This window comes from Arachis ipaensis, chromosome B1, assembly GCF_059453495.1.
Source record: "Arachis ipaensis isolate K30076 ecotype BB chromosome B1, ASM5945349v1, whole genome shotgun sequence".
In the NCBI taxonomy this organism is placed as follows: domain Eukaryota; kingdom Viridiplantae; phylum Streptophyta; class Magnoliopsida; order Fabales; family Fabaceae; genus Arachis; species Arachis ipaensis.
In genome coordinates, this window is record NC_142436.1 from 151,735,268 (window position 1) to 151,757,436 (window position 22,169).

General features: G+C 31.8%; 2 protein-coding genes and 1 non-coding gene across 4 annotated transcripts; 2 read left to right on the forward strand and 1 right to left on the reverse strand.

Moving 5' to 3' along the window:
* Nucleotides 1–1,365: 1,365 nt before the first annotated feature.
* On the reverse strand, nt 1,366–1,438 carry TRNAA-UGC (transfer RNA alanine (anticodon UGC)). Its single transcript has one exon. It is a non-coding gene; the product is annotated as a tRNA-Ala (tRNA).
* Nucleotides 1,439–14,226: 12,788 nt separating this feature from the next.
* LOC107642822 (Double Clp-N motif-containing P-loop nucleoside triphosphate hydrolases superfamily protein) lies at nt 14,227–18,869 on the forward strand. Of its 2 annotated transcripts, none has more exons than XM_016346312.3 (3): nt 14,227–15,726; nt 16,953–17,094; nt 17,180–18,869. In XM_016346312.3, exons 1-3 carry the CDS (start codon nt 14,348–14,350, stop codon nt 18,776–18,778), a joined length of 3,120 nt encoding a protein of 1,039 aa, XP_016201798.1. In that variant the 5' UTR covers nt 14,227–14,347; the 3' UTR covers nt 18,779–18,869. The 2 variants fall into 2 exon arrangements, with proteins under 2 accessions (XP_016201798.1, XP_016201789.1); XM_016346303.3 differs by having other exon boundaries at nt 16,956–17,094.
* A 1,727-nt stretch (nt 18,870–20,596) lies between these two features.
* Nucleotides 20,597–21,997, forward strand: LYSOPL2 (lysophospholipase 2). Its single transcript, XM_016346350.3, has one exon. The coding sequence runs from the start codon at nt 20,870–20,872 to the stop codon at nt 21,839–21,841; it is 972 nt and encodes a 323-aa protein (XP_016201836.1). The 5' UTR covers nt 20,597–20,869; the 3' UTR covers nt 21,842–21,997.
* Nucleotides 21,998–22,169: the final 172 nt, after the last annotated feature.

Consider the following 22,169-nt stretch of genomic DNA (forward strand, 5'->3'; position numbering starts at 1 on the left):
TTCTTTTTTTTTTTTTTAAAAAAAAAATAAAGAATTGTTCATCTTTCTCTGTGAACTTGTCATTTCACCTCAATAATATGCATGAAAAAATTTGTGTGCATTTTGCATTAACCACAAATTTTCAAAACCAATTGCATGCATATTGTGAAGAGAACTTATTATTAATTATTATACTTTGCCTAATTAATTATTTAATTTTGATGTTTTATTGAGAGAGAAAAAAAGTAATTTTAATAATTTCATGGTACCAAAGAAATGCATATATATATATAAAGCTGTATAAATGCAGTAGCATGTGATTGAATTGGAATGGACAAAATGCATTGACAGAGTTTGAAAACAACATCAAATCTTGTCCAATGTCAACCCCAGAGACTGTCTCAGATGATGTTAGGATAGTTTTCCGGGTTTGCTTCACTGACATGAAATATTTCAAGACATACATTGTTGTGCACAACATTACAACAAAAATGTTTATATATACATGAATGTATGTATTCATATAGATTCTTATTCTCTATGGAATCTGCTATCAAGGATTTGCAAATTCTCATTCTCTTTAGCTAGCATTATATTCTCTGCATGCCTACTTTCCTTACACAAATTAGGATTGAGATGAAAGAAAGTTGAAATATGATATGTACTATTTGGCTTTGCCTTATTGGATTTCGTATCATCCATATATATATGTTAATTACTTGTCACGCTTGAGTAAAAAGCTTTTCAGCAAGTACTAGAATTAGTTGTTGGGTTGATTAACTTAGTTTTACATCTTTGGATTTAAACTTTGGAATAATTTCTGTGAAAATAATAACAATAATAATAGATGTAAGGTGAAAACTCAGATGAAGTTGATTTCACGTGAAATTGATACCTGAGAGCCGTTGAATAAAAATTTAGTCAAATCAGTCAAATCATCTAACGGCTCTCAGATATCAACTTCACGTGAAGTCGACCTGAGTTTCCACCTAGATGTAAAGAAAAACCAAGAAAAGTGATAGAAACTAATATAATAAGCTAACAAGAGCAAAGAGCAGTTTTAAGAGGGAGATCAGAGAGGTCTATTCAAGAGTCAGGATTATTCTGTGAACATATTGCATTATTTTCTGAATTGAAGAATCTTGGTCTCATCATCTATCTAATTGCTCATTTTGATTTTGAGAGGTCTATTTCCAAAGCCAGCAGATTTTTGTTTGTTATGAAGTATAGTCTCTGACCTATTTTGGCACCTTATATATCTATAACAAATATATTATTTGTAACATTATTATATTTGTCTATGAATCATGTATGTTATATCAGATTAGTTGGACTAATGTTGCATATGTAGAACTGAAAAATGGATCAGAAAAAATAAATCAAAATTGGAGATGCGGGGGATCGAACCCCGTGCCTCTCGCATGCAAAGCGAGCGCTCTACCATTTGAGCTACATCCCCCTGTCGCTAGTTTGGCAGGCTTAGTTTATTATAATATTGTAGAACTATGGGCTATTTAAAGGGATTAAGGTTGGCCCTAGGGCTGGGTACAAATTCATAGCTCTAATTTTGTTTTACATAGATATAACAAATCACCTTGAAGGTGTTTGGTTAATGATTATTGTCTATTTACTTCTATCCTCTATGGTTAGATCTCAGTACTTACATGTATCATGATGTGTGGATTATTATTTGGTGCTTTAATTTGACATATATGTCAAAAACTAATTTGTCATATGAACTGAAATTTTATTTAAATATTTGTTCTTAGCTAATAGTTAATGGTTGTTGTATGTACACAGCGAAATTTAAACTCAAATACTTGTTTAAACGACCAAGTGATCAGTTAATTAGTAAGTCAACGTAAATTAATTAGTTCATAGTAATATTTTTAGAGTGAATACCCCACTTGATCTCTGACAATTATCTCGAAATGACTACGAAGTCCAAAAAAAAACAACCAATCCGGTCTTTGATCTTTTTTTTAGAGATTGATTAGTTCTTGTGCCAAAAAAAAAATAACGTTGACTTTTTTTAGCATTGGAGTTAATTAGTCTTATAAAAGTAAGGCTCAGGAATCAGGTTAGATTTTTTTTTAAAGGCCTCGTTATCTTTCGACGTAATTGTCAGGGACCGTTTAGAATTTTTTTTCCATATTTTTACCCTCGGCCACTGAGTTAGTTACATAGATTCATAACTTAATTAGATTAGTAATTTATACATTATGTGACATAGAATCCCTTTTAATTTGATATTGAAAGAGCTAATAAAGACAATGTTATAATACAAAAAAAAAAAAAGAAAGAGATGGTAGTGACATAACGGATCAAAAGAAATCTTGAAGCAGCTAGCTAGGTAGGTATGTATCTGACCAATAAAATAAAATAAATAAAATAATTCATGCTACATAATATTCTTATTCTTTTATCCTAGACAGCTTTTGAAATTAAATTTATTTAGTGAAAGCTAAGGGGGGGTGTGTCTCCAATGTAGTGTGGTAAAACAAAAGAGAGAAAGCTAACATTTTTATCGGGATTAGCGAACAAAGAGAGGGTGGCAGCAATGATGGGTTAGTGTTGTCATCGTTTTGCATGCAAATTAAAATAAAGGAACATACTTTCATGACATGCTCCTTTTTTGTCTTTGATCACTTCACTTTCTTTGCTTTCAACTTTAATCTGTCTCTTAGATTTCAGTAACAAAAGCCACCCTCTTCATTCATTCCTCTTTTTCTCTCTTTACCCATTACACATTCTTTCTTCATTTATATATCTCTTGTTTTACAAGTAATTATATTACTTTAACCTTAGTTTATACTAATTAAGAATTGTCATTCATGTGTAAAGCATGTGATGACGAAGGAATGCATTATTTTATTTTCGGATGCAATCATGATTATTGGAGTGTGAATTTTTTGTAATTTAAACTTAAATTTGATCTTATTATCGTTACGAAATTACTTATTTCAAAAGTTTAATTAAAAAGTTTAAACTGATAGAAAAAGTTAATTATATGCTTTAATAATTATATCTCAAACAGTTACGCAATTCTAGTGCAATTCTTATTATAATAATATTGTGATTATTGAGCCTTAATTTAGAGAAACTAAAATTTATTTTTCAACAATTGGTAACGTTTGCTTTGTTGTTTTGTAGTTTTTCTTCTGCTCTTACTACTAAAAAATTAGTTATTACAGACAGATATTTTCGACAGATTTTATCCCACGGAAATACAGAGGAAATTTTAAAGGAATTTTTTTTCGAAAAACAAAAAAAAATGGATTAGCATAAATTACAGACGAAAAAGAGAATCCGTCGATAATTCCATCGGAAAAATTAATTTTTTTTTTGTGAGAAATGGTTACAGATGGAAAATTCGTCTGCAATTAAATAGACAAAACGCTACATTTTGTTAAATTATTACAGATGGAAAATCCGTCTGTAATTTAAATTAAATACGTCGGAAATATTGAAAACCTAATTTTAGTAAATATTACAGAGGAAAAATCTGTCGGTAACTGGTAAAAATTCGTCGGTAATTTTCCGACGGAAAAAATCTATCGGTAAATAATTTTCGACGGAACTTTTATAGAGGAACAAAATCCGTCAGTAATTTCGTTAGTAACAAAAAATTTGTCTATAATAAAGACTAAATCTGTCTGTATTAATCCATTTTCTAATAGTCTTATTTTATAATTATATAATTTAGTTAGAAGTGAAAGGTAATAAATGATATTAGTTAGTAAATGTTAATGCGCACTGAATAAAAAAATGAGTAGAACTTTTAATTAAAATTTAAATTATAAATTATAAACTTTAAACTTCTGAATTTTAAATTTTAAATTTTAAATATTAAATTTAAATTATTAATATAAAATATAATAAATAAAAAATTAAAATTTATTTAATTAATAAAAAATACAATACTATATCTACTAAGTAAGAAATATTTAAGAATGAGCTATTATTTAAATACCAGCCATTAGAGTTCTTAATTGTTTGGTTTAGAATCATTTGTATTATTAGTTTTCGATCATAGATAGATGTTGGTATACATATATTTTATAAGATTATGTAAAATATTCTTTAATTTTCCTCTACAACAAGAATGTAATATATACAAGTATATATATAGTGTTATTAAATATTACCTACACATGCATGTGAGTTGATTCCAACCTTATTATACACAAAAATAGTATACTTGAATTCTCTGATCTCAAGTTGCTTACAAATAAATGAACAGAACTGATTTATGCAGTTATAATAAGAGAATCATTCATGTATGTATAATACTCATTATTCCTTTTCGAATGTCAGTCTATACCATCATTGTGTCGCACCACATAACAAATGATTTTCTTATCTTTCTTTGTTTTTCAAAACAAAAAGAATAATGACATGCAATTTAAGACTACTAGCTAGCATGTAAAACTTGTGATCTATATGTGCATTCTTCATTATTTGGTTGATATTTTCTCTAATCATTTTGTTGGTGATAAATAAGAATAATAATAATGCCCTAAAACTTATTAATGAGAAAAAACGCTTTTGTTGATCTCGTTGAATAAATCATCATATAAGTAGGAAAAAAAATCTCATTTTTTAGGTTAATAAAAAACATCGAATACTTAACAAAAAAGACACTACAAGAAAAAAGAGCTATTTTAACATAATTTTTTTTAACAACCATAATTAAATGTAAAAATTAATATATATTTTTGACAAATATCACAAATATCAAATTTTCTATGTTTTTTCGATGAATAATTTGATTGTAGAAAATTACTCCTCAATTTTGACATTCATTTGTTTTTAACTTACTCTATTATTATTCCTTTTCTTCGTTGAGTTTTGTCAATTTTGGCATCATACTGCTCTCAGTTTAGGATCATACTACTCATTCTTCATCTTCAAAATCTCAGTTTATTCTTCAATTTCAAGATCTCATCTCATTCTTTGTTAAAAATTTTTGTTGAGAATTTTTTATGGTCAATAAGTATCAAAATAAATAGTATTTTTTACGGTTAATAAGTATCACAAAAAATATATTCTCAAATTTTTCTAATAAATTATTTTTGACGGCCAATATTTATCAAAATAAAATTTAAACTTTTTTTATAATTACTTATATATTAAAAATATTATTTTTGACAAATTTTTTATTAACATATTTTTATAGTTAAAATAGTGTCAAAATTTATTTTTTTTGACGAATTTTAATTTTTTTGACACATAATAATCCTAAAAAATAATTTATATTGTTGTAGTGAGACAAATAAATAATCTAAAATTAAGAAAAATATATACTATATACTATATAGTAAAGGGAGAAGGCATATTTCAGGCACATGAGGAAATTAACTCTGAAGCAGTGAATTATTAATTAAGCACTATTGTCGACGATATCTTTTAATTCGACAGAATAAATATTAATTTATCGCAGATTTAAATTCTATTGAATTGCTGCATGTATAAAACGAGATTCAAATTTACAATACTTGCTTAAACAAATAAATAGACGGACTACTCGACCAACTTAAGATGCTTATCTAACTAGTTATCATGATAAATCAGTAATAAATTATCTATTAAGTAATGAATACTAAGCATTCCCCGAGGAAAAGGGGTTTTTTTTTTTTTGAACGAGAGCATAGGTAAATTAAAACTAAGATAGATAGAGAGATAAATATAGTGGAGAAGTAAGTGTAAATGGAAAAACGAAAAAGAAAAATGTATGTTTCTGGCGACATTTATTGTATAAAGTTGCACGCTACTTATTCTTTTCACCTCCCCAAAGATCAAATATATATTCTAAATAAACCTTTTGAGTCACCAATGACTTGGAATCAGAGATCAATTCCCTTTACATCTTGTGGGTTCCATTGTCCTTACCTCCTTCGTGGGACCAATCCTATACACCTATACATTCATACCCTCATTCTCATCCTTAATTATTATCATTATTATTATTATTTTGAAAATTAAAATAAGTTCAACACATTAGGTGAAACAAAAAAAAAAGAACACAAAGCAACTCTTATGTTATTTCTGACATAGCCATCAACAATATGAATTTGTTTCACATCATTTCTTAGAGCCACAAATTATTCTAGCAATACATTTTACTACGACCGTTGTTTTATTCTGAAAAATAACTTCATTTTTACACAACCAGATATTCTATGTCACGGAGAAAAATTTCACTAACTATATTTTGCGCTCCTCTTTTTTCAACGACACCGTCCTCCAGCTCTCAAAAAATTCTCTGATGGATCTTGGAATGCACCAAGCCCTACTCACATGAGTGATCCATGCGCACCATACCTGCCAAGCATACTTACACGTAATAAACAAATGTTGCACAGATTCAAAGTCCTTGTTACACATCACACAAACATTATCATTCTGATCAATAATGCCGAATCTACTCAAACGATCCTTCGTGTTAACTCGACTTACTAGTACAAACCAAGTGAACAACTCCACTCGAGTGGGTACTAGTCCTTTCTAGATTCCATTTGTGTACTTGTATTTAAGGATATCATCCTTCAAGGTATGCTCCTGCAAGACCTGCACAAATGAGTTAGTAGTATAAATGCCTTCCTTGTCAAAATTTCACATCACTCTATCTTGTACACTTGCTATCAATCTCACAGCATGCAAGATATCTAGCATTTGATTCAAACTTTCAGTCTTCCATTGGTGAAGTTCCCTCTTCCATTGGAAGTTTCACACCTACTCTAACCCATCCCAAAACCCACAATCCCTAATTACGGATCATTTGTTATTTGAAATCAAGAAGAGTTTCGGAAAGGAGTCTTTCAACTTTTTCGTCTGTAACCATGTATCCTCTCAAAATCTGGTTGCTTTACCATCTCCTACTTTCATAGCAAGTCCATCAATTATCTTCTATCTGATAATTTGCTCCTTTATTTGCAGGTTACATATATCTTTCCACAGGCCCCCTTTTGCAGATAGAGCTTGGGTCGATAACAACTGGTTCAGGTTCAGATTATTGCACGAGCATACAACCTTCTTCCATAATGGGCATTCTTCTTTAAAAAATCTCCACCACCACTTGAATAATAAGGAAGTGTTGCGAACCATGGCATTTTCCACCCCTAGTCCTCCTAATTTATTTGGTGCCTGTATTAACTCCCACTTTACAAGAGCCAACCAGCTCTTCCATTATTATTATTATTATTATTATTATTATTATTATTATTATTGTTGAAATTCTTGTAAATTACTATATTATGATGATGCAGCACTTAACGTTTAAGTTTTAACAATCATTTTTTATGTTAAATTAATTACTATATAAGCATGCTACGTATACCGACCATTATATTCTACAAAATCTCATACGCATGAATCTCAAGATAGATACGCCATGCAACTCTAAGTTGTTTATAGTTAACTATACATATAATAACCCTGAAGAAAATAAACGTAGGTTATTATCTCAGATCAGATGCTCTTGATATGCGTGCTTCTCATCAAAGACTTTTTTTTATAAGTGATGACAAGCTTATTCTTTTGACAAATCAAGCTTTTAAGGAATTAATTAATGAAGAGATGCATGCTAATTGATTAATGTTTTAGCTAGCTAGGTAGAACCAATGTAAATATCAATCATGTATGTCACCATTCAGCGACTGTATATAAAATTACATATTTAGCATCTATTTTTTTTATTATACTATTATAAATAAATTTAATTATTCTATTATTGCAGATTTAATATTTTATTACAGCAAGATTAATTATCCTAAACTTTTAATAACTGATTATTCAATTAAAAAAATATATTATATATAATATGTTGGTGTTTAATTTTTTAATTATTTGATACAAAAATAAAAAGTGAAATTTATCTTTATTTTTCTTATTTTTTTAGACAAATTAAATACTAATATCTTATACACTATAAAATATATATAATAATTATTTTAATAACTGATTTTTTGTGTGCTATTCATTTTTGTATATATATAATCACCACAAAAATTGATCTTTTAGTACTTGAATCAATAGGAGATTATTGAAAATTAAACTTGAAATGCAACCTTTGAAAATTTTTTTCTATGAAATTAAAGGAAGATAAGATAAGGAAGCCCAGCCAGCTGTAAAAATATTGAGAGTGTGAGGGACATGCATAGTCCATTATTGTGGAACAGTCAAACCACGCAGATTCTTGCACTACCTTTCTTTGCTCTTTTTAGAAATATTTGAATAATGACCTTTTAAGAATAATTAAAGCTGTACAAGTAGTAGTTGTAAAATTCCAAATCAGATGTATATAGAAGCTAATAAGGGGAATTAGATAATCATAAACAATATAATATAAAAGTAGTTCTTTCACATAGTGATTAATAACAATATTTATGCATCAAATTATTAGGACGAGGTATAAAATAATTAAACTTTGTAAAATACCCGATAAGCCCTTGAATTTATATATAGGTGGGCCTGATCTGTCTGAGTTAATGAAGCCTCTTAAGTTTACTTTCATATGCTTTGTTGAAAATCTGTTAATGAACATGCAAACCAAATCATTCCATCATCAAGTCCAAAGATTAGGGTGAGCACGGGTAGCAAGTATCCGATTACTCGTCGGAATTTGAATCGAACCAATTAAATTGGTTCTGAAATTAATGGGTAATCGAGTCCAACTCGAACTAAACCGATGACTTTTGTTAGTGATTGGTTCGGGTATCGGTTTTGGGAATGCGGAATCCGAACCAACCCGCGAACCCGATCATATATTAATTAAATAAAAAAATAAAAAAATATATGACTTTTTCATTAGACAATGATTATTCATTATTAATATGTTTGGATTTTAATGAGTTTAGTTTTTAATGTATTTGGTGTTTAACATATTTAGATTATTTCTATTGATGTTACATGTTTATTGTATTTGTTAAATTTTTAAGATAAAAATTTGGTGTATTTTTTATGAATTTCAAAGTTATCAGGTACCCAATTACTCGAACCGAACCAATCCGTTCTTCATCGGTTTGGTTTGGTTCAGATACATATACAAAAAAATACAAATCCGAACCAAACCGAACCAATTACATTTTAATCGGTTCGGTTCTAATTTTACCATAAACTCGAACCAAACCGACCCGTGTTCACCCCTACCAAAGATATTATTATTATTATTATTATTATTATTATTGTACTATACTACTAGCATAGCTACATAGCACTCATTTTCGATCACAATGAGTAACACATTCAAAATTAATCCATAAAGGGATGCGAGATCCCTTGCTTCAAAGTAGAGAAATCCAATAATACTTTTCAAACTTTGAAATATAATGTTCCAATGATTTGAGCACGTAACCCCTCCTTTTAATAAAAACCACATACATATATATATATAATTTTTTTTTTCTACTGCTAAAGGGTTGTTGTAAGAGCATTGATGAGCCCAAAATGAATGAGGCTCATTATTACCTACTTAGTGGTGCACTTCATCTTTAATCGATCGGAAGAAAAAGATAGTAATAAAGAGTGTTCAATGATGAATACATTTATATATGTGCTTCCATCTCTTCCCTTCTCTCTTTCCAAAAATTCTACTCATATTATGATATGATATGAACCACTCACTGTTTTTTTGTTAACTTTATTTAACTTTTCACAGTAAGCAAATTAAAGCAATATCATCTCTCATCATATATTATGAAACTTTCAATCATGAGATAAGTGTAAACGACAAGCTTAAAAGGGTATTAATTGGATATATTCCATAAATAAATTAGCCTTTTAGAAAGAAAGTAACAAATAAACCTAGCTAGGTCATATCTTTGCCTGCCATATACCTTTTAATTTGACTGTTCAAATTGTGTATAGTTAATTAATTAACCTCAAAAGTTTCAAAACTCTGTTTGTTGTTAGTTTAATTTGTGTACTAATTCTGAATTATGATCATTTATATATGCTTCTTTGATAATGTTAATTATGATCACATTATACATACACTTTCAAGTGTTCTTTAATTTCCACACAGTTCTTCTTAGTTACAATACTTAGGTAGCGTTTGGTGGAGAGACAAAGACGGAAAGATTGAGACTGAGAGACTGAGACTAAGAGACAGAGATTGAAATAAATCTCAGTATTCTGTTTGGTGCAAAATGGGAGATAGGAATTGAAACAAAAATGAAACTCTAATTTAATTTGCACAAAGGGTAAAATTGGAATTAATTAATTAAAATAAAAGTATTTTAGGTATAAAATGTTATTAAAGTTTCAGTCTCCATCTCTAAAAATTTCAGTCTCCTGTGTCCCTACTTTTTGGAGGTACTGAAATACTGAAATTTTAGAGACAGAGACAGAAATTTTAGTACCAGTCTCTGTCTGAACTAACAAACACGATAGTCTCAGTCTCTCGGTCTCTGTCTCAGTACCTCAAAACAAACGCTACCTTAATTTTTTTTTTGGGTGACTGAAAATTTAAAACAATCAAGTAGAAAAAAAAAATAAATTCTTAAAGCACTAAGATGGCGCAGGACAATTTTTTTGAATACTCATTTCAAGTTCCTTCTAAAGCAATGGAAGTTTTACATGCTACGAATGCATCTTTATCATGGTATTTGTTGCTGTATTTGCATCTCACATAATCAAACGAAAATCAACCCATCACTTTCAAGTCATGATATCTCTAACTTTAAATGCCAAAAAGTCTGTACACCCGACATTATTATGAGAATTGTTAACAAGAATAAAAAATATTGTAACTCTCTATTATTCTCAAATAGCTTCGTTATCAATTTCTATTCCAGTCTTTCCTAACATTTAATTAGAGTGGAAAATATGGAATATACATATATAATTAAAATATATTTAGGATTATCTACTTTTCTATGCTTTTGTTTGTTTATTTTTAATTCCTCTCTATATATACCTTTAATTTTATTTCATGTTTTGTTGGGCTAGCTAGCTATTTTTTATTTTTCTTTTAGAAATTACTAAGGAAAAATTGATTAAAAAGTAAAGGTTATAATGATTAAATTTCATATCATAGGCTTCGAATCTAGCAAGGGGTCAAATTAATATGACTACGTTAGGACCCATATGCTTCAATTCATTTGGTCAAAGATATGTCTAATCCTGCTTTCTCAGTAACAACTATTTATTTTGCATGGGAATTATTGAAGACGTCACAACGAGTGTAAGTCATCAAGTACCAAAAGCCGAAAATGTAATTTACGAACCTTCATATAAACATTTTGTTCATTTTAATCTTATCTTATTATTTATTAATATTACAAAAATCTATCTAAATCATATATATATATAATAAGTAGTGTCACTGTCGTCGTTGTGTAGATCTATTTATTCCTTTAACATTATGCATGTGACATAATTTATGTCATCTGATGATAAAGTTAATTATATCAAAAGTCCTTAATTAATAATTATCATGCACAAATTAAATAAAAGCAACAAATAACGTAACCCTTATCTAACAAAAATGTAAAAAAGGGAAGTTATTATTAATTAACTATATCTAAACAAATATATACTATATATAGTACGATAGATATCTGGAGATCCTACCTCTCATGCATCGATCTCAATAAGAATCTAATCTATTGATAAGGATAAGATAAAGCTTTTATTAACTCGGATTAAAAGAAGGTAGAAACTTAGTTGCAGTCAATTTTACATGAAATTAATAATTGAGAGTCGTTAGATGAAAATTTAGTCAAAACAATTAAATTATTTAATAGTTCTTAACTATTAACTTCACGTGAAATTGATTGCATTTGAGTTTTTATATTAAAAGAAGGTATAAAAGGAATAATTTAACTAGAATAATGCAATGAAAGTTAAACAAAATATTTTAGATTGAGACAAAGATAACTAATTTCGCTTTGATTTGGTCGAGTGGTCAGTTTATTTGTCCGCTTAAACAAGTGTTGGGGTTTCGAATTTTGTTTTATACATGCAGCAACTCATTAGCCTATAATAAATCCTTAAATAGAATTTAGATTCGCGACAAATTAGTTATTGGCCTACGTTACGTACAAAAAGTTTAAAATTAGGTTAAACTCTTGTAGGAGTTCTAAGAGAATAACAAAATGGAGCAATAATAACTATAACTATTGTGTATATATATATATAAAAGAGGGCAATAATGGTGGTATAGCAGAAACACCCTTGCTTTTTGGGTCTCTTTATTAAGACAAATTATGTTTTGGTATATATATCCATGTTCATATTTTGTAAAAAGGAGAAAAGGAAAATGCATGTGATCTATTATTGCAATTTACTTTTATCTTCTTTTTATATTTTTAATCTGTTTGATGTTATTGTGTTCATTCTTTTTCCGTTTATTTTTGAATTTTTGGGGGGCTTGTTGTTGGGTCGGAGTAGTGAGTAAAAATTTTGAATTTTTCGGGTCCACAAACATGGGCAGAGAGACATGCAGTGAATAATAACGTAGCAGAAAATAACCAAGCAACATAATCGAATCTACGTATTCAATAGTTTTTGTGATCTATATATATATATATATATATATATATATATATATATATATATATATATATGCTCTTCTTCTATCTGTATAATAACGATCAAATTATTATTAATCATGCTTCAACAATATTATTCTGGTGCACCTACCACATGAACACCTATAAACTGCAGTTAAATTAAAGTTCAACTTTTTATACTTGTTTCTCTCTCTTTATATATGATTGTATATTATTATATTATAAGTTAACCATGTTTTATATATAAGATCATGCATATGTAAGTCGCTATATTGCTAATTAAAATGACGTATGTATAAGAAATCAGAGAACTGCAAGTGAGAGGGTATTAGCTAGCTAGCTAGTATATATTAATTTAAAATAAAGAGATAGAAGTGCTTGAAGACAAACATAATCATCTGTTGTTTTTAGTTAGTAATGTTTAAAATTATGAATTATCAGAGTAAAAAAATTGAGCTAATAACTAAAAATTGAAAAAAAAAAAAAAAAACAGTTTTTGCTATCTCTTGAGTTTTTTTCTAAAATAAAATAAAGAGTAAAGTATATTTTTTATTTTTGAAATTTAGCAAAAGTTTTAAAAATATCCCTAAGTTTTATTTTGTTTCAATTTCGTCTTAAAAGTTTTCGATTTGTATCAAATATACCTTCGACGACTAAATTTTCAAAAAAATTAAGACCAATCTAACAATAATGCATGAAAATTATACTTGATTTGCTTATGTTAAGGGTTGTTCTTGTGAAATTGTTGTTGAATTGGTCTTAAATTTTTTGAAAAATTAGCCGTCAGGGGTATATTTGATGCAAATCGAAAACTTTTGGGATAAAATTGAAACAAAATAAAACTTAGGGGTATTTTTGAAACTTTTGTCAAACTTTAGAGACAAAAAATATATTTTACCCTAAAATAAATTATAAAAGAAAACTTATTTATCTAATGTAATAATAGCTCAACACATTTTTATATTGTTTTTTTTTTGGTAGAAAAAATACATGAATAATTTTATACCTAATATATCTTTTTATACTATATATATTTTTTTGTTTGGTAAATATTTGCATAATTCTTTTTTTTATATGTCTGATTCTAAATTTTTTTTTGTGGAATTAATAAAGATAAAAATTTAGACTTTTATATTATGGAAGATCAATACTATATATTATAATTAAAATTATTTCTTTTAAAATTTTAAAATAATAAAAAAGATGTATAAATAATTATATTTCTAATATAACCTTTTAAAAAAGGTGGGTACTTCCATGAAGATATTATAATTGTCTTCATGTGATGATTTTTCTTTTTGACCCTTAGATAATGAATTGTAGGGTTAGATTTTAATATGTTATAAAAGTGTTATTTTTATTTAAAATGTGGCCAAATTAATAAATCACACTTTTATACAAAGCATCTTCATAAAAAGATATCTTTTGCATCTTCATTTGAGTAGCTCCCTTTAAAAAATACCAATTTAGTTAAAAATCTTTAAATAACAATTTAATCAAACATATATCATCAAATTAAATCATCCAATATTTATAAATTAATAACTATCATCTTTATAAGAAGGCATATTTAAATTTTCACCGTATCTAAATAAATTCTAAATATAGGTGGATTTAATTAACAAAAATAAAGCTGCTTTTAATTTAAAATTAAAAATTAAAAGAAAAGGAAAAGGAGAAAGATGGAATGAGAAGAAGTATAAAGAAGGTGGTGTGTGGTGTGATATTATTTGTATCTACCATCAACGAATCGATCATAGAAACCAACGAAATTCAAAAGCTTTCTCTGTTTTGTTCTGATCATCAGAGTGAGGTGGCGGCGGCGGCGGCGGGGTGGGGGTTCCATTCAAGTTATGCGCTCATCAGGACTACCAAACTGCGGCGGTTTGCAGCAGACTCTTACGGCGGAGGCTGCTTCTGTTCTCAAACACTCTCTTGTCTTGGCTCGCCGGAGAGGCCATGCTCAGCTCACTCCTCTCCACGTGGCACCCACTCTCCTCTCCCTCTCTCCCTCCTTCAAACGAGCCTGCCTCACTTCTCACCCTTCATCTTCTTCCTCTCAACACCTTCTCCATTACAGAGCCCTCGAGCTTTGCTTCAATGTCGCCCTCAACAGGCTCCCCACCACTCCCTCTCCATTTCTTCACTCTTCTCTTCAGCCTTCTCTCTCCAACGCCCTCGTTGCCGCTCTCAAGCGAGCTCAGGCTCACCAGCGCAGAGGCTGCGTCGAGCACCACCAGCACCACCACCAGCACCACCACCAGAACCAGAACCAACCTCTTCTGGCCGTTAAGATCGAGCTTGAACACCTTACCATATCCATCCTCGATGATCCTAGCGTCAGCCGCGTCATGAGAGAAGCTGGCTTCTCCAGCACCGCCATTAAGAACAACTTGGAAGACTTGTCTAATAACTCTTCTCCACCTTCTTCTGTTTTCCATTCTTACAACGCTTCCGCTCGCGGTGGTGGTGTTTTTTCTTCTCCTTGCTCCCCTTCTGCTTCTGATAACACCACCAACCACCACCTTATCTTTTCTTCTCCGCCTAAGAAACCACCGTCCTTGCTGTATCCCTTCATCACCACCACCGCTACTGCACCATCATCTTCTTCTAAGGAGGATGATGTCAAAGCGGTTATGGATATTCTTCTAAGGACTAATCATAACAATAATAATAATAATAAGAAGAAGAAGAAGAACGTTGTCATAGTTGGTGACTCCGTTTCGTTGACGGAATCTCTTGTCGGAGAGATCATTGGAAGGTTTCAGAGGTCAGAGGTGCCTCATGAGTTGAAGACAACACAGTTCATCAGATTCCAACAATTCAGATCATTGAAGCACATGAAGAGAAGCGAAGTTGAGATGAAACTCATGGAACTCAAGAGGAAGGTGGATGATTCTTATAATGGCCATGGCATCATTATCTACATTGGAGACCTGAAGTGGACAGTGGAGGAAGAAAAAGAAGAAGAAGAAGGGGACGACGGAGTTTGTGGCGGCGGCGGTTGTTATAGCACAGTAGTGGATCATGTTGTTTCGGAAATAGGCAAGTTGTTCTCTTCTGCAACAACTGAATGTGGGGAAACAACAAAAAAAGTGTGGCTAATTGCAACAGCAACATATCAGACATACATCAGGTGTCAAATGAGACAACCCCCTCTTGAGATTCAATGGTCTCTTCAGCCTCTTCTTCTTCCTTCAGCTGGACTTGCCTTGACTCTCCATTCTTCCAGGTATTAACTAATCATCAACCTTTCCAAATTTTTTCATCACATTAAATTGTTTTCATGCAATAATAACAGTAGAACTGTTAGATAATTTTACATAATATATAATGGAAGTATGTAAGATTGGGTATATAACATTTTTTTATTTAATTTATAGAAAAGTTGAGAGATGAAGAGATAATACTCAATTTCGTCCCTAAATTTGTATACGAGCTTCAATTTAGTTTCTAAAGTTTTAATTGCCTTTATTTAATTTCCAAATTTTGCGAATATGACTCATGTTAGTCCTTGAAAGAATTTTCAATGTATATAATTAATAGAACGCTGTTATGGACAGGCAAATGCCACACTAGAATATGTAAAATGATGTCATTTTAGTTTTGACACTCAAATAATTAAAAAACAACTTCATAAGTGGTGTTTATTGAAACTTTATCTAACAACTTTACATGTTTCAGTGTGGTATTTGGTTGTTCATTTCAACGCTCCATTAACGTTTTTAACTAAAAATCGTCTCAGACACTAATATGAGGCACATTTATAAAATTTGGGGACTAAATAGAGGTAATTAAAATTTTAAGAACTAAATTGAGATTCGCATGCAAGTTCAGGCCAAATTGAGTATTAACTCAAAAGTTGATTAATGAATAGGTTAATGTCTATTAGTAACTAGCTACTTTAGTGTTTAATGTAATTATGGAAAAATGTGTAATCAGTGACTAGAAATGAAACTGGCTTGCTTATTAATTAACTAGGTTGATATAATGCAAAAATTGTGAAGAAACAAGAATGGAAGAGAAAGTGAAAAAACATAAGCATGTAAAAGTTGGGCAGGCATGATGATTCGGGTTGAAAGCTTTATTGTTTGTTTTGCATATTGTTTCGTAGTACTATGTACGGTGGTCTGGGCTATGGTCTCAAAAGCAAGGTTGGTTGGTATAAGGCAGAAGTGATATGCAGAGAAACCCTTTTTCTGCTTCGCTTTATTTTGTCAGTGCATAAACCTCTTAATTTGACATTACGCATTCACATGATACTCAGTTCGGGAAACACACAACTTTTACTTTATCAAAAGCAAGAATAATAATAACACAAGAAAAGGAAGTCTTTTCTAAACTATGCATGCAAACCCTTCTTCTTATTATTGGTATCAATTATGAACCAATAGTGATTTATCATCATCATCAATCAAGTGATTTATCATTATTGAAGTTAGATTATTTTTTGGCCAGTAGTGTAATGGAAACAAAGCTCAATTGCTGTGAAGAATGTGCCTCAAATTATGAAAAGGAATCTCAATTTCTCAGACCAGGTCACAACAAAACGTTACCTTTATGGCTTCAGCCTCATACCACCGAAACAAATCATCAGAAGGTAATAGTTAAACAAACAAATAAATTAAGTTTAGTGATTAGTGATGGCTTATGAATAATAATTGAATGTATTAATTAAATTTCAGGATGAATTAACCGAGTTGAAAAGAAAATGGAATAGGCTATGCCAGTGTCTTCACCAAACCAAACAAGAAGCTCAGGATTATTGGAGCAACAACAATAGTTGGAATGCAAAGTCCTACACTTTTAACAATAATTCATCAAGTTCTGTGTCTTTTACAGATAAACCAACACCAACACATGGTTCCAATCTTGTATCTAGATTCAGGCGTCAAAATTCATGCACCATTGAGTTCAATTTCAGCGATAAAAGGCAAGCAACAACAGAACCAGTCTTAGGTTCCATGGAGTTATTGGAAGGTAAAGAAGTAATAAAGACTACTCTTGCTCTTGGGAATGGTGGTTCTAGTTCAGGTAGTGAAACGGTGGTGGTGGAAAATATAACCGATAGAACACTGCGAAGAGCTCATTTTTGTAAACTGTTGCAGGAGAATTTGCCATGGCACTCTGAGACTGTTCCTTCCATAGCAGAGGCCTTGCTTCATTCCAAACCCGCAAAACAAGGTAACATCACTTTGTTGTTCTTGCAAGGAAATGACAAAGTTGGCAAAACAAGGTTGGCACTTGCTGTTAAAGAATCACTTTTTGGCTCAGAAGATAACAAGTTTCTTCACATGGACATGCTGAAGAGGAAAGAGGCTTCCTTGGCTTCACATTCTGAGATGCTGGTTCAAGCATTGAAATCCCATCATCAAAAACTTGTGGTGCTGATTGAAAATGTTGATTTTGCTGATGCCCAGTTCAGGAAATGCATCTCTGATGGATTTGAAACGGGAAAGTTTGGAAATTTAAGAATAGCTGAAGAGAATTCATCAAGCCAAGTAGTGTTCATACTGACAAGTGGTGGATTCACAAGCAATAATGAAGAGAAAAATCAGGACTTTGTGATGAGTTTTATGTTGCAGGTCAGTGAAACCAAGCCTAATAACTTGGAGCCACCAATTTTTGGCCACAAGCGCAGGGCTGAGCTGGATTTGTTTTCCAAGATCAAGAGCCCAAGAATTGAAGAGAATAATGAAGATACATCCTTGGTTCATGAACAATGTAGTAGCAGAAAAAAGGACTTATCAAGAAACTCAAGCTTTAACACCCTTGATCTCAACATGAAAGCTGATGAAGATGATGATGACAAAACAGGAGAGAGTAGCCCAATTTCAAGTGATTTGACTCTTGAAACTGCGGCTGATCCACTGAACCCAAATGGATTTCTTGATTCCATTCAGAACAAGTTTGAACTCAACACAAGTCCAGCTAGGGAGAGGGAAAAGTCAGAGATGTTCTTAACTAAGATCAAAGGGTGTTTTGAGGATGCTTGTGGGAAGCAGAATCTGATGAATTTTAGTATAGATGAGAGGGTAATTGAGGAAATTTGTAATAGGTGTGGTTATTTTACTAACAGCCAATTTGAGAAATGGCTGAAAGAAATTTTTCAAAGAAGCTTATTAGAAAGAGTTAAGTATGGAGGGGGGGAAGAGAAGGGTATACTTTTTAGACTTTGTTGGAGTGGTAATGGTAAAGGAGATAATAGAAAATTGGATAGGAATGAGGGGTTTATGGGTTCATCTCTGCCAAAGTGTGTTCAAGTTAATTACTTGATGAGGTGAACGATTTTGGGTACTATTTAGAGGGTTTCTTTGTAAAATTGGTCCACAAGGTGTAAAATGGAAATGGAAATAGCTTTGTTTAAAGTGTTAATTAATCTTTCATAATAGCATGTGTTTGTTTTTCTTCTGTTTTATTTACTGAGTTCAATGGTCTTGAGAGAGTAGTGGTGATTTATAATATGCAACAACAAGGTATAAATAGGATCATGCAGATATATGTCAGTGTCAAATGAGTAATTAATTAGCATCTGTGTAAGTGTAACACATCCTTAATACTCACATTTAAAAAAAAAAAAGAAAAAAATTGGTGCTTTGGAATGAAAGGTTGGACCAAATGACCGAATAAGGTAAAAACAAAACAAAGTTTTATGCTAATTTTTCAAAACTTATTCTTTTATGTGCTGTGTAATCGAAGAACACCCCATCATTATTATGTGTCTTCGAATTTCACCACCAATACATAAATATAGATATGCAGAAAGTACTAAGCAATCTAGCTTTCTACACTAGAAGACAATATTGACATTATTGTTCCAATTTTATTTCTTCAAAGTTGTGTATCATTACTTTGATCTCAAAGTGTTTCATGATTTATTGAACGGTAGAAGCTAAGTGCGTGCGTGTGTCTTTTTTCTCAAATTAAAACACCATTATGATTTTAATTTTCTGCATGAAGATCAAGAAATTTTATATTGGTTTTAGAAAAAAGCATGCACTTGAATGTCCTGCTATTTTACAATTTTCATAATGATGCTCTATGATAGTTGAATGATAGATATTCACGATGGACATGAAATAAAAGGAAGATGCTCGTAAAACGTCTTTTTGTAAAGACACTAAGTGTCACATTATTATTGGACGTATTAATAAATTGATTATTTTTTAATTTTTTAACAACTTAGAATAAAACCGATTTTTTTATAACAATAACAATAAACCCAATTGTTATTAAATCCAGTCGAACTGATCAATTTACATAATCCACAATTTACATAATCCACTAGATCATAGATTTTTTTTTTCAAAACAAAAATCAGGAATATATTTGTCTTTTTATCAAAAAAATTTAAACATGATTCGATTTAGATGGTGTAAATTGGTCGGATCAAATCTAGTATAATAATTATAGTGCGGATAATTGGATTTTTTGTTGTTATAATAAACCGATTTTGTTCTGATTTATTAAAAACTAAATTATTAATCGATTTAATAAAAATGTCCAATAATATCGTGACACATGTAAACATCTTTAAAAGAAAGATATTTTTAATGTCTTTATCAAAGTGGTCTCCGAAATAAAATTGTCGTGGCAGTTCAAACTATGATTCCGAGAGGGAAAAAAATACAAATACAAATTCTTATGTGCTATTTATTTTAACTATTAAAAACATACATACCACTTGTTTGCTTAATATATGTTACCTGAAGGCTGAAACTATTTTTCTTTTACTAAGATCTTAGATCGATTCAATATTATAAATTGATTCATTAAGAATGTTATTTAGTATTTACATTCTCCTGGTTGTGGCCCACCGTGTGACATTCTTGGCATTTGGTATATTGTACCAACCACGTAATGATGGCTTTGAGTTTCTCCAAAAGGCATGCCTTCTAATTTGGCTCTTTCAAAACCTCAATGCTACTTGGGTCCCTCGCTTTAATTAGTGGTAAGAGTTATCCAATTTTTTTAAGTTGACAGAATAGTTCACAAATCACAATGGTGGTGCAGTTCTTGTTGTAAAGCAAAGTACTCCTACTAAAGTTTTTAAAAAGAATAGAAGTTTACCATCCTTGAGAAATGAAAAAGGTGTTGTGTTGGCCATCTCTCACATATTTTATTAACGGCCCAGTCTAATATAAAACAGGCCAATAGTAGGCCCAAAAAGCGCGAAAATGGTGACCAAAAAAACAAGGCCCAAAAAAAGTCAACAACCACAAAGAAGGACTTGTTATCAGCTCACCAACTAGAAATTTTTGAGGAAGTGGTGGGGTCCACATGGGGTCAGTTCACCAACTTCGAGGGACCCACCGCCAACTACTCTCTCGCCATTCTTCTTAATTGCAGTGACTCGATAATTGAGGGAAACAACAATGGCAGCAGAGAAAGCGGAGGTACCCCCTAACTTCTGGGGCCACATGCCCGAGGAGGAGTACTACACCTCCCAGGGGGTGCGAAACACCAAATCATTCTTCGACACGCCACACGGCAAAATCTTCACGCAGAGCTTCCTCCCATTGGACCTTCAACCTAACGAAGTCAAAGCCACCGTCTTCATGACCCACGGCTACGGCTCCGACACCGGTTGGCTCTTCCAGAAGATCTGCATTAACTTCGCCACCTGGGGCTACGCCGTCTTCGCCGCCGATCTCCTAGGCCACGGCCGCTCCGATGGCCTCCGCTGCTACCTCGGCGACATGGACAAAGTGGCATCCGCCTCGCTCTCCTTCTTCCTCCACGTCCGCCGCAGTGAGCCGTACAAGGATCTCCCGGCGTTCCTCTTCGGTGAGTCCATGGGTGGTCTCGCAACCCTGCTTATGTACTTTAAATCAGAACCCGATACGTGGACGGGCCTGATGTTCTCTGCACCGCTTTTCGTGATCCCCGAGGATATGAAGCCCAGCAGGCTTCATCTGTTCGCGTATGGGCTTCTTTTCGGATGGGCCGACACGTGGGCCGCTATGCCTGACAACAAGATGGTTGGGAAGGCAATCAGGGATCCCGAGAAGCTGAAGATCATAGCGTCAAACCCGAGGAGGTACACGGGTCCACCTAGGGTTGGGACCATGAGGGAGCTCCTTAGGGTTACCCAGTACGTGCAGGATAACTTCTCCAAGGTAACGGCGCCGTTTCTCACAGTGCATGGCACCTCTGATGGCGTTACGTGTCCGTCTTCATCCAAGTTGCTGTATGAGAAGGCTTCGAGTGAGGACAAGTCGTTGAAGCTGTACGAAGGGATGTACCATTCTTTGATTCAAGGGGAGCCTGACGAGAGTGCTAACCTTGTATTGAGTGATATGAGGGAATGGATTGATCAGAGGGTTCATAGGTATGGAAATAAATAACAACAATTCTTGGTAAAAATATTCGCTGGGTATGTATGAGTCTTAAGGGTCATTACTCATTATTCAAGACTTGATTAAAGATGAAGTGGAATTTGTTATATGAACGGCGTTGTTCACATTTTAATTATATTATGTGGTACAGCTTTCACTTGTGTCTTTTTTGCTTTCACAATTCACACATAATTTGAAGGAGTTTGTGATCCTGGCAGCTCAAAAATCTTGTGTGTACCTGGTACCTACCTACATTTAAACAAAAAAATACTATTGAACTACCGAACTAGATGCTGATGCAGATCGCAAAAAAATACTATGTGCGGTGCGGTTTGGA

Coding starts and splice junctions, on each gene's coding strand:
- LYSOPL2 (XM_016346350.3), top strand. CDS start 20,870: ATGGCAGCAGAGAAAGCGGAGGTACCCCCTAACTTCTGGGGCCACATG.
- LOC107642822 (XM_016346312.3), top strand. CDS start 14,348: ATGCGCTCATCAGGACTACCAAACTGCGGCGGTTTGCAGCAGACTCTT. Junction 15,727..16,952: donor TTGACTCTCCATTCTTCCAG/GTATTAACTAAT, acceptor TTTTTTGGCCAG/TAGTGTAATGGAAACAAAGC. Junction 17,095..17,179: donor CCGAAACAAATCATCAGAAG/GTAATAGTTAAA, acceptor ATTAAATTTCAG/GATGAATTAACCGAGTTGAA.